Source organism: Haemorhous mexicanus, chromosome 3, assembly GCF_027477595.1.
Source record: "Haemorhous mexicanus isolate bHaeMex1 chromosome 3, bHaeMex1.pri, whole genome shotgun sequence".
Lineage (NCBI taxonomy): Eukaryota > Metazoa > Chordata > Aves > Passeriformes > Fringillidae > Haemorhous > Haemorhous mexicanus.
Window position 1 is genome coordinate 51,858,035 of NC_082343.1, and position 12,897 is coordinate 51,870,931.

General features: G+C 42.3%; 1 protein-coding gene across 10 annotated transcripts in view; it reads left to right on the top strand.

Annotated features, from left to right (window-relative positions):
- PDE7B (phosphodiesterase 7B) overlaps positions 1-12,897 on the top strand; it is a 170,256-nt gene that overhangs the window by 151,400 nt on the left and 5,959 nt on the right. For all 10 annotated transcript variants that reach the window (XM_059841762.1, XM_059841765.1, XM_059841766.1 and 7 more), the window contains 3 exons: positions 6,048-6,139; positions 7,192-7,336; positions 9,340-9,436. In XM_059841762.1, the coding sequence (XP_059697745.1) occupies positions 6,048-6,139; positions 7,192-7,336; positions 9,340-9,436 (334 nt within the window). The remainder of the gene's footprint in view (positions 1-6,047; positions 6,140-7,191; positions 7,337-9,339; positions 9,437-12,897) is intronic.

The window sequence follows — 12,897 nt, forward strand, 5'->3', positions numbered from 1 at the left end:
TTAAAGCAAAGCTGATACAGGAAAAGAGGAAAATGTCAGATTTTTTTTGAGGACATTTAAGCCAGATCAGTTGTCTGGGTTGTTTCTGCAGTAGATATCTGGGGTGAGAAACTGTGGGTAGGACATTTAAAATCATGACAAGAAGATCTCATCTTCTTTCAGTGAGCAGATAAGCTGCAGGCAGGCTCTAAATTGGTATTGCATAAAAGGAAACCTTTGCTTCTTATGGCTGTAGTAAAATTAAACACTTAATGAACACTGCATTAAAAGAAAAAAATAGAAGACAGATTAAACCAAAGGAAAAGTCGTAGACATTTCAGTAACATTCCTTGAGATACAAAGAAAGAACTTCAAGAAAGCCACTAAGTCACACCACAGGCTGTCTAGACCAGTATCCTGTTTCTAAGAGCAGCCAGTAAAAGATCTCAGAAAGAAACATAAGTCTGGGATCAGTACAGAGTTGTCCTTCACCTAGTATACATCCTTTCAGCTCTGGCAAGCAGTCGTAGACAACTTCCTGAAACAAAAACACAGACTCGCTTGTTCAATGACTAGCTATGAACCCATGCTGCCTGATTTTTGTGGTCCTTTTTGAATATATTTGAGATTTTGGCCCATGGCAATCATTGTAGCTTTGTAATTTAATCTAAAACTGTCCTATGAGTATAATCTCCACATATATGTATATGTTGTTACTATATATGAACATCTCTCTATTCTTTGCATTGTACTTATATGTACAATGTGCCAGAGCAATTTGCTGCCAGAGCAAATCTTAATTCTGGTTGCACTAACCATAATTCACAGGTAATAAATGGAGTTAGTAGTGATTTCAAGCCTAGATTCATAGAGTCATAGAATCATGAAGGTTGGAAGAGATCTTTAAGATCATCATGTCCAACCCAACTTTTCACCCAGCACCAGATCCAGACACCTCTTAAACACCTCCAGGAATCGTGACTCCACCACCTCCCTGGGCAACCTGTTTCAGTGCCTGACCACTCTAACAGTGGCCATTTTTTTTCTACTGTCTAATCTGAATCTCCTCTTTTTGAGCTTGAGGCCATTCCCTCTGGTCCTCTCACTGTAGGCAAGGCAGGAGAGACTGGCCCCACCTCCCAGTAGCCTCTTTTCAGGTAGGTGTAGGGAGCAATCAGGTCCCCTCTGAGCCACCTTTTCTCCAGGCTAAACACCCCCAGCTCCCTCAGCCACTCCGTGTAAGATGTGTTCTCTGGTCCTTTCTTGAGTCTTGTTGCCCCTCTCTGGACATGCTCTAGCACCTCAGTGTCCTTTTTAAAGTGAGGGACCAAGAACTGGACCCATCATTCGAGGTGTGGCCTCACCAGTGCCGAGTACAGGGGGACAGTCACTGCCCGGGTCCTGCTGGCCACACTATTCCTGAGACAGGCCAGGATGCCATTGGCCTTCTTGGCCACCTGGGCACACACTGAATCATGTTCAGTCAGCTGTCAACCAGCACTCCCACGGGGCTGCTTTCCAGCCACTTCGGAAGAGTCAATTTCAGCCTTTGTGGAGGTTGTCAGAAATGGAATATCCCACGTTAAAAATTAACCTACCTGAAGAAGACTCACTAATAGCTACATACACATTCTTAGCAAATTGAGAGATGGCTGCCATGTGCTTACTGCTTGATAAGAGTCTCTCTTTTTCTACCCTACACAAGCAACGTTTGGGTTTTCTCATAAGAAGTGGATTGTGCAATGGTGCAACTGTCCTGCCCTCGGACATGGGAATGGGCTGGAATGTGGGAGCCCCAGCCAAGGCACAGTTATGCTCAAACACTGATTGGCCTCTTCATAAGCTGATGCAGCTTATTATGTCATACCCATATGATTCTGGTCCAGTCTTCTCTAAACGTCAGGCCAGCTGAGTGAGGAGGGAAAAAAGCCAGGGACCTCAGCCACAGTACTTTGGGAATGGTAAGGGTGCTTTGAAGAGGAGTGAGTAGAGCCATTCCACAAAACCCCTTGTCTTTTGAAAAGGTACAAACAATTCCTTCTCAAATTAATAGTGGCAAGCAGTACTTTATAATTAGGTTGAAAAATCAGGCTAATCTGAAAGACATACAGCTGAAATACTGGTATCTTGGAGAAGTGGTTTCTGCTCAGGTATTTGGGTTTGAATATACTTACAAATATTGGTTAGAAAAGGCAGTGACAAAGCAGAAAATGCATCTTTCAACAGCAAATGAGATCTGAAGTCTCCTGCTTAAGGACATTCACTGGCAAGTTTGAGTTATTTTAACTGAAAATGATCCCACATTGTTTCCCAAGATTTTAGTAGTATACAGTATATGGATGCCAATAAAAATACCTCCTGGAAAAAAGTTTTGCTGAAAACATTTTTGACTAAAAATGATTTAGTGAATAGTCTTTAAAACATTTACTTTAACATGTGCTTGAAACTGAAACAAAGTTCTTAGGTTTTGGTTTTTAAGTAGCAGAGCCACAGAGCTGCTGGGATTAATCAGAAAAGGGATCAAATGAAAGTAAGTTCTAACAGAGCTGGCAGCCATCTGTCATTCAGACAGTGGACTTATCCATATATGGCATTTCTGTGCTTTTAAATGTCACTTGACATTTAAATTAAAACTTTACATTTACATTTGGAAGAAAAGGTTTTGCAAAATGAGGTAGGTCAGTTCTTGACAAAGATGTAAAGTCTTTGACAGCTTCTGAAGTGCATGTGTGAGAAGAGTCATATTTCAGGAGGACATCACCAAGGACTTTGGAGCTTTCAGCATTTATTTTCAAACTAAATCTGTATTTTATGATGCAAGACACTTTGTTTTGTAATCTGTAGGGTAATTTTCTAAGGTCTGTTGCACGTGATTGCACACACCATAATTTTCTACAAAGATAAAAGCAGTTCATTGAAATCTCCAACATTACAAGGACAGTTGAGAGCATAGAAGGTGAGTCTAGTGGTCTGGAGGTCCCTTAGTTTTCCTGTGAGGAGCACAACAACATTCCTTGTAGTGTGATGCAGACTTTGCTTCTAACTTGCATTGTCTGGCTTTTAAATTAAGGGTAAAAAAGTTTAGAAGTGTGGCTAGATCACAGTACAAAACATTTCAGAAAACTATGAAAGGACACTTTACAACTTTAATGTGGGTAAGCTGGAAATAGGAAAGTACGTTTTGGGCATCAGTAAAAACAGTACTCTTATGCAATCTTCCTTAAAAACAACACTTCTAATAATAAGTGTAATTTTTTACTATTTGATATTATGTATTTAAACCAACTGCTCAATGAGTAAGAATAGATTGATGAGATTGAAAGAAAGTTTGATCTCCTCTGACTTTGAATTAAAACTGAAGTTTGCTCTGCACCTAGAAGTAGCAAGTCTCCCTCTCTTCAAGTTACTGTTCTTTTCCAAGTGTGTGTGTTGAATGCAGTGGTTCAAAAGCTCAGACTAAGTAACAGATTGGAAATACTGTGGTAATTTAAGTAAAATAAATTGTCAAAGTCCTGAAGTCTCTGCTATAGCAGTCTATTGCTATGGGTAGGGCTGTAAATGTGACAGAAGCTTCCTATAGTGTAGCCTTTAAAGCAAGCCTGCATTACTCAGTTTTTTTAAAAAACCAGAACACCACGTGAAGCAGAGCTGAGAGCCCCAGCCTGCAGGCCAGCACGGAGACTTTCCCTGCATGGGCTGTCTCCCACCAGCCTGGGGGATCAGATAGCTCATGGCAATTAGTCTTAATAAAGCACTAGTGTGTTCCTAGGGGGAATAGCTGACTCTGCTAATTACTGGCAGCCACTTCAGGGATTCTGGCTCCTTACATTTAAGAGGAGAATCATATGACTTCATGCTTGTTGTTGCTTGTTAACATGACCTTTCCTTTTCCCTCCTCCCTGCAGTTTCAGTGTGGGAATCTAAATAGGGCAGTGGTGTCAATTTGAGGTTCCCCTTATAGCAGCAGGCAGAGGGCAGAAACTTAGAGAAGTGGAAATACTCTGAGATGACTACCTGAGTGTGCTTTTTCCTAAGAGTAACTACTAATTGGATGCTGGAAAGGTCTCAGATGCCTTCCTCACTTCTCAGCCCTATTCTGGCTGGCCTTCAGGATGGCCAAGGATCAGCTGCATCCATGGAGTGTAATTTCCTCTTTGAGGCAGGTGCTGCTGAAGCAGCTCCTCACAGCAAGAAAGGCTGCCAGGCTGGAAGGGATGTGAGGACACAGGGTGCTCCAGGGGGGACCTCCCTGGTCGAAGAGTTTCAAGGATGCACTCAGACCAGGGTCACAGGAAACTGTGCACTCAGGCACTATCTTAAACAAGTGTAAACCTTCCCAAAAGCCAAAGGTGACATCAGATCGAGTTTGTCCAAGGTAATAGGAAGATGGCAGCCTGTGGCCTTGGGGTGACTCGGGGCCAGTATTCAGCTCTGTGACTTGGTAGGTGAAAAAAAAAACCCAAAAAATTTGTTATTGTGTCCTATTACATTCTCTTATTTTTCTTGGTCAGAGTGTAGGGTTGCAAAAGTCCATCCTGATGTATTTAGGCAAAAGGAGAGAAGGGATATTTAAGTTGGCAAATGAACAGAATTGCTGTCAAAAGTAATTTCTGTATTGCATAACTGATTTTGTGATCTGAGTCCATCAGCTCTTCCTAAGAAAAGGAATTGGTTTTTACATGGTTTGAAAGTTTTGGATTTGGTTTTACTTTATTTTTTCCCCCCTGAATCTGTGATTTTTGTAAGGGAACCAAACTGGCAAACCCAGAGAAATACCAAAGCAACATTGTTTCTGTGAATTCAGAAGCAACAAAAAGCAAGGTGGAAAATAGTGTGATAGGAAGTCAATCCAGTTTGTACTCTCACTTTTGCACCAGGCAAGATGATCAAAATGCAAATCTGGTCTTGGTTATGCAATGTTTAGTTTTTTAACAGTCCTTAGATATGACAGGACTACAAAGTAAGATGGGGAAGACTTAGGCAGAAAATGCTGCTCAGTCCTTCTTGGAAAAGTGGAAGCTGCACATCATGTCCCACGGGAAAGGCAGCACTATGGCAGCAATAGCTCTGAGCTGTGGCACTGTGCATGATGGAGCTAGAAGTCAGCAGTGGCTGGAGAGAGGGATTCTCACTCCAGTTTCCCAGCTGGCAGTGACAGGGTGGAGTCCTTGTTCTGCTGCCTGCTCAGAAGGTTTGGTTGTGTTTTGTTTTGTTTTTCTTATCCAGTGCTCATCTGCTGCAAAAGCTGTGAACTGCCCAAACCAGGGAACAGATGATAGAGGTTTCTGAACAAGTGACATGTCTGAGGCATTTTGTGGTAGAAAGTACTCTGAACTAAACAAGCAGTGATGGGAAAACACATTGTGTTAGGATAGTAATTTCCAGTCATCAGACAAAAGATACCAAATTTGTTGTAATTTACTGACAACCTAGAAAGCTGGCTTTCAGCTCCCTAGCAGTTTTTTTCCCACCTAACGTTGGTTCCACTTAGTTGAAAGCAAGGAAACAAAGAGGAGTCAAAATTTGTTGCAGGCTAAGTTGCTGAAGCCTGCAAATGCTCAGCAGTAGTGCTATTCCTCTTGCTTTCACTGAACAGCTGCAGGCAGTTTGCAGTTCCCTGACTCAAAGGGAAATTTGGCAGTTTAGTTTTCTTCTTCTTGTCCGCTCTGCATTCAAACTGTAGAGGCTGAAAAGTCAGCCTGGAATCAGTAGGAGGTAAAAATAAGCTTTTGCACTCCTGCTTTAATTTATTTGTTAATAAATCTGCTAGAATGCATACTGCCTCCCACTCAGATGAGATTAGCTCCTCTGTTCACAGCAGGATTCAAAAAGTGCAGAACAACAGGCCTCTAGGGCTGACCTTAGCTAAGAACCCCAGAAGCACAAGGTCCTTAACTGTAGAAATCGAGACCAATTACTCTAATCCAACTGTGGCTGAAAAGCACCCATTTTAGGCTCATGTTACAGCATGTCCAGCCAGCTCTGGGTGTCATGTGATATGGCAAATCCATGTGTGTACCATGGATACCATCCTAATCCTTGCGTTTGTCGGTGTTGTTCCTCCCCAGAACGTGTCGGTGCTGGAGAACCACCACTGGCGCTCCACCATAGGCATGCTGCGAGAGTCACGGCTGCTCGCCCACCTGCCCAAGGAGGTCACGTAAGTGTCCACCAGAATCACTGAAACGAGGCCATGGCCTCCTTCTCCCTTCCTAAAAGCACACTGGCAAAAAAAAAAAAGCCCAGGCTTCAGAATAGGCTGAACTTCCTGCGCCTTCTTGGTGCCACTGTGAGACCATGAGACAAAGTTGTGCAGCAGAAGTATTTTTTAACACCTACCCACTTCTGCAGCACAGGAATGGAATGGCCACTCTCAGCCCAGGAACAGAGAAAGTCCCAGCAAGAGCTGAGGGATTGTTTAGATGGATTGTTGGCATTTTTCATCTTACACAGCACCAACCAAAAATGGAAAGATTTAGTGATTAAAAACAGGAAATTGAAGGAGTTGGTCAAGGAGCATCAAGACTACTCAGGACTTCTGCATGTCACTGAGAGTATGTGGTTCAGTCTTTATGGATAGAGCAAAAAAAGAGCAGCCACATGAGCACCTTGGCCAAGTTGCTGCTAGCTTTTTCCTTGTGTTAGTCCTACCAAGGATGGGAGATTGAGACAGTGAGCAGACTGCAGTAATACATTTTAAATTACAGGTGACCCTACCAAGAATATAAACAAGTTACCTGGAAGCAGTAAGCTCTATATCCCTCCAGAAATTCTTTGCATCAACAACTTTAAAGGACTTCAGCCTAGACTTCAGCCTAGACCTTCACAACTTTGACTGCAACTTCAAAGTTGCAGTATTCACCGCTCAGCTCTGAGCAGTTGAAGTAAGACGTGAGCATTTTTCTTGATGCAGCATGCTGTTGTTTCAGGGTGGGTTTTTTTTGTACTTTCCTAGCACTTTTCAGAAGCTTTCAGAACAGCTTGTGCCAACAAGCATTTTTATTCTACATTATCTATTCTTCTTGAATCCATTTGGGCAGGTAGAACAGTTGTAGCCCACAAAACTCAGCAGAGACTGACCAAACAGATCAGACTGGGTCCATAAAGAAAGAGGGAGCTTTATGCCAGCTCCAGTGATCCAGAGCAGGTTGTTTTGAGCTCTTAATGTTGAATGGTTCCATGATTAATGGGGTTTATTTACCTTCATTGCAGACAGGACATTGAGCAGCAGTTGGGCTCCCTGATCCTGGCAACAGACATAAACAGGCAGAATGAGTTTTTGATCCGTCTGAAATCTCATCTTGACAATCAGGATTTGAGGCTGGAGGATGCACAAGACAGACATTTTATGCTTCAGGTAACTTCAAATTTTTTTTTTTTATTGTTTTTATTAATTTTTCATGTCACAGTACTTCCTAGTATATGTTAGGAGTAGTTTATTATAGTATGTCTGGACATCAGCCTCTCCTTACCTATTACCATAAACACTTCCCTTCTGCCACCTTCTGGCACGTCAGGCAAGCATAAGGTGCCTCCAGGATTTCCTTAGGTAATTTCCTTGAGTTAAAAAATCTGTGAATGCAACAGAAACAGGAGAGTGTCAAATGCTAAGGAATGGAGATAAGCTAGATTATTTTATTTCCAGAACACTGCTTCTCTTCACAGGTGATGCTTCAGTTGTAGCGTCTCTCTCTCTTCTGGCAAATGTCACTCCACTGGGTGTTCTTTTCTAGCACTGTGCAGGAGAGCCCCCTCGTTGGTGTTCTTTCCAGGACAGCCTGACATCGGGTCTCCAAGTCCTGTTCCTGTGATGGATGCTCAGAAACTGCCTCTGCAGAGACAGCTGTTGCCATGGCAGCAGATGCTTCTCTAGTGCATCTGACCAGCTAATGGAAAACCCATGCTTTATTCAGAAATCAGATAGGTTCATACTGGCTCTTCCAGCTAAGCAGCAGTCATTAGCAGACTCTTCAGAATAAACCTCTATCTATTAAAGTATTATTGTGATTAACGTAGCTACATACGCTTGCTTCTTTGGAGAAATTACATTAATTTCATTCCTAAATACATAAAGAATTTGAAGTAATTGTTTTCATTTATAAAACAAACACCTACATATTTTCCTTTTATCAAAGTGCATGGAAAAGGTGACAGCTGCAAGGAAAGAAGTGCTGATCTGTTAATTCTTCCCTCTCCAGCAGCATGGGAAATGTAGTAGTTTCTCACCTGTTCTGTCTCAAGCACAGTCTTCTGTCAGATTCCTGCACAGACTGTGCAGGGCAGGCTGACAGGTTGACCATATTTCTGGACAGATAAGGCAAGAAAGTTGTGCAAATACCAAAAGGAGAGGAATTACAGCTCTCAGCTGTGGCAAAAAAAGGTTTCTTGTGCACTAGGAACTTAGGAACAAGGGAACAGACAGTAAGATTTACTTGTCTGGTGGATTAGTTGTGGAAGAAGAAAAGAAAAATATCAAGAACTCTTGATTGATTGGAGTAAGCTAAAGAATGTTTGAAAGGTCCTTGCAGTAGACAATGACATTTAGGCTAATCACCTTAATCCAAAAGAAAATGACTTTGAGATTTCCCTCTGCTGGTTCACAGGTCTGAACTCTTAGGAGGAAATACTTAGGTTTTCTTCCTGGGTGCCAGAATGACTTCTGACTTCTGTCAGACTGAGTGACTGTGTTCAGCCTGTGAAGAAACAAGGCACATGATACTTTGTTCCAAGGCAGTAAGGCAGACTATTACATGGTTTGCTTTTCTGAAGTAGTTACTCAGTTTTAAAAACATTTTCCCCTGTACTCATGCTCCTACAAAGCACTAAGAAGTACTAGTTAACTAAGTGAAGCCAGGCCAGGAGGGGCAGTGTGGAGAGCCCTGTTCTTAGCTTTGTAAACAAAAATATGCAGACATTAAGATGAAGTGTAATTGAAGTGAGATGCAAGGTCACTCACTGAGACCACAGAGAAATCATGCCCAAATACACCAGCTTGGCTCTTCCCTTCCTTGTCATCAGCCATGGATGCTGAGCCAAGCAGTCAGCAGGAGCCAGCCTGAGGCTTTTGTTGGCTTATTCCTTCCAAGGAATATCCAAAACACTTTGCAGCCTTGGAATTTGGCCCTGCTCTTGTTCTCACTATGGTAAAGTGGAGGGCTGAATGAAAGTTTTGTTTGCAGCTTAAATAAATGCTCTTTCCTCAAAGGGCACATTTGGGTGAGGCTGAGCCTCTGAAAGGTAATCTTAACCCTTGCTGGCATCGCTGGTAGGGCCTGGGAGTTCCATGACTGCAGATTTACTGCTGAAACACTGCTAAACAGTAACTTCCTTTCTCACTCCTGCTTTTCTTCTTGCTTTCAGATTGCACTCAAGTGTGCTGACATTTGCAACCCTTGCCGGGTCTGGGATCTGAGCAAGCAGTGGAGTGAACGGGTCTGCGAAGAGTTTTACCGGCAAGGTCAGCCCCTTCAGCCCACAGCAGTCCCTTTCACCTCAGCTTTCCGTGGTTTCTGTGTGACAAGCCAGAGGTAGAACTGAAATGTCCCTTGAGAATACGATCCCTTCAGAGATGTACTGCCTCACTGGAAAAGTGGGAAGGGGTAGAAGAGCAACACGTGTTTCTCTGCTCCTCTACCAGCATCAGGCAGGAGGGAGGGTTTTGCTGTGCCTCAGCACTTGAATTCAGCTGCAAACCCATGGCTGGGTTCCTCTCTGAGACCCTCCAGGCACCATGAGCGTTTCTGAGCTGGAATGGTGCCGGCACCACACTGCCCCAGAATCCCAGCACTGGGTTTTGTCTCGCTTTTCATGCTCCCACTACAACACTGATGGGAGCCTTACCCTCGCTGTTTCCCAAATACGACACATTCTTCTGCCTGCAAATGCAGAGAAAGGGTTCAAACATGCTTCCCAGCATGCTGTTGAAAGGGCCAAAGCAGGCAAGCCAAACCTCAGCTAAAACCTACTGCAAATGTTTTCAGACCCCTGCAGAGAGCACAGTCAAGCAGGGGCTTTTTTTGAAACACAGTAATTACACCATTTGGCTCTATCTGCATAGGCAAGGTCATGCTGTGCTACAATACAGGGTGCAACAGAGTTTAATCACTGCTAAATTCTTTATTCAGAGCATCCTGAGAGTTGAAGGCAAGTGGAAGAGCGCACAATGAAGTTCTTAGTTCATTTAATATTCTGCACTGCAAAATTAAGCCACATCTGAGCTGGTACCTGGTATAGTTAGTCTGTAACACGGACAAACAGATCAGCAAGTTAATTTTCAGCCAGTGTCAGTTTAAGCTGGTGAAATGCCTTTGACTTTGATGCCTTTGAAGCAACATAAGCAACTTGCCCAGTGCAGATTTAGTTAGATGTGTAGTGAAGGCATAATCAGCAGGCAGCTCATGAGGTGCAGTATCTCACCTTTAGTGTATCAGGGGACCATGCTGAGAAAGACATTTTACAAATGTAATGCTTTTTCCACTCTCCATAAGATTTGTTTGTCTGATGTCTAAAATATACCTCTGAAAGGGGATACCTGAGTACATGAGACCAGTTAGAAGCACCACAGGGAGAAAAGGAGCGTTTTATGTGGGACAATTATACAGAAACTGTGGTCTGATTATCACTAATGGCTGTATAACCCTGTTCAGTGGTACAGCATCCCCAGTAATAAATAGCATGCATTTAGATACCATTATCACTTTAAAGTGTTTTTGTAGACCTCTCTACTCCTTTACACACAATGATGGGGCTTGAAGGTATTTTTTGGCACTAAGTTTAACATTTGGAAACCATAAGGTCTCGTGTTTTGATTTTTAACTATAGGTGAGACAGATAATACCACAATTAGTGCTTTGTTTAATCTTCCTTCTGGAACAAAGTTTTAACATTTTTTTAATAGAACATTTCTAAGGCCATTTTAATAGAGACTCAGATCCTGATCTTCCAGTGTTCTGGTGCATCTACACTAAATGTTAATAAATAAAATACACAATCTAGGTACATTTCAGGGAGCATCTGACACCTACAGCAGCTCCTAAAAAACCCCTTTCCTAGAAGAATACTCTAATTTGTTTTTAGATCTTTTAAAAGTCAACACAGCTAGGAATACAGGGTAAGTATTAAATCTTGATTTTTATACATGAAACTGGAAGTAGTGTGAAAAAGCTTTCAAGAGAATGGCTAATGTTGAAGCAACATTAATTATCAGTTTCTCTGATAAGGTTTTAAAATTGCTTGGAAGGTTTTCCCTAGCATGAAAGTTCTCAGGAAATAATTCATGCAGTTTCTTTTATAGTAACTAGAAACAAAAAAAAATTGACTATGATTTTAACTTCTTACCATGCAAAACCAAATCTTATTTTTGTCAATTAAGTGACTTCTGAAAGACAAGAAGATGCGGATATACTTTGGGCCAGACATGGATATACTTTGAGTCAATCATTTTCTACCCAGAACTCTACAGAGGTGGAATTAGAAACTGGAATTAGAAACGTTCTTTTAGTCAAACATTTTTGGAAGGGTAGATGAGAAGAAGACAAATTGCACATTTGGAAACACAAGCCCCTGTTACTGTGTCTCAGTTTTGCTAAATTGTTCCTTTTGATTGTTCATGAAGCAAAAAATGTTTTCTTGCTACTTTCTAAGTACTCAAATAGAACTGAAAATACTCTGTTCACATTTAAGAACTGATTGCATGCTGCAGAGGGAAGAAAGGCAAGGCTTAGGAATGGGGCTATAGAACCTGAGTAGCACAACAGCAAAACCTGTTCACAGGGAGAAAAAAACTTTTAAACAAAAACAGTGGATTTAAAGCAAAATGTTTCTTTATGGGTTGAATACAGTGTTTTGTCTAAAATAGCAGGTCTGTCTTTCTTACAGGAAAGCTTTTCCTAACCAGCCCTCACTACATCCTTATTAGTAAATCAAAATATTATTGTGTGAGGGGAAGTGGCACATCTTTGCTTGCACACAGTTAACTCACTCTTCCCTTCCTTACTGTAGACAGGAAAGGTCCTGTACCTCTTGCAGTAATCAGGATTGTACACTGGCAGGGAAGGCTCACAGTCACAAAGGATGGATGTGTTGCACTCACAGACAGAGAGTGTTTGTTCTAAGGAAACCCCTACACCCAAAACTTAACTCAGAGCAATCTTTGCATGAAGGAATTTCAGGCATGGGGAATGCAGTCTCTCTAGCAGAAAAAGTGACTGTTGTCTTGGCATGGCAGTGAGCAAATTACACCCTCTGAGATGCTTTTCTGCTGAATTCTTAAACCCAGCAAGGTTGTTGATATTGATTACCTTCAACTCCATAAAAAACATCTCCTGCCATTACTATGTACAGAAGCCTGTCCTGTGTGACCATATCTGCTGGAATAATTTCTACTGACTGTTTATAAGTGTCTTCTCAGTGTCAAACCTGGTCAATTCTGTGTCAGGGCCAGTTTGAGGTGGCATCTGGAGTGAGCAGATCCCCCAGGCAGGTTTTTCTTCCAACAATTTGAAACAGTCCCCAGGGCTGGTCACAGCAGGAGCTGCCTGCAGGAATCTTCAGGACAGTCCCAGGTTTGGAACTGGAGACCTCCTGATCCAGTTAGTCAGATACTCTGCTATGAAGGTGGCTAGGAGTTCAGCCAACTGCTTTTCTGTCTCAAGTCAGTCCTATGCAGATGCCTCTCTGGGGACTTCCTGGATGACCCAGTGCAGCAGCAAGGGCATAGCTTGATACCCAGCTACTGGACAGTAGTAAGACAGACTTTTCATCCCTTTTCCACGTTTATAATTTGAGCTCCATAGCTCTTGACACTTGAAACATTACTGGAGTCCATGCTTTGGCCCTTACTAGTTTGTTAGTGCAGCCACAGTGGGTTTCCAGGCTCCAACACTCTTCCCTTTATGAGCCACTTCCACAAGAACGCGC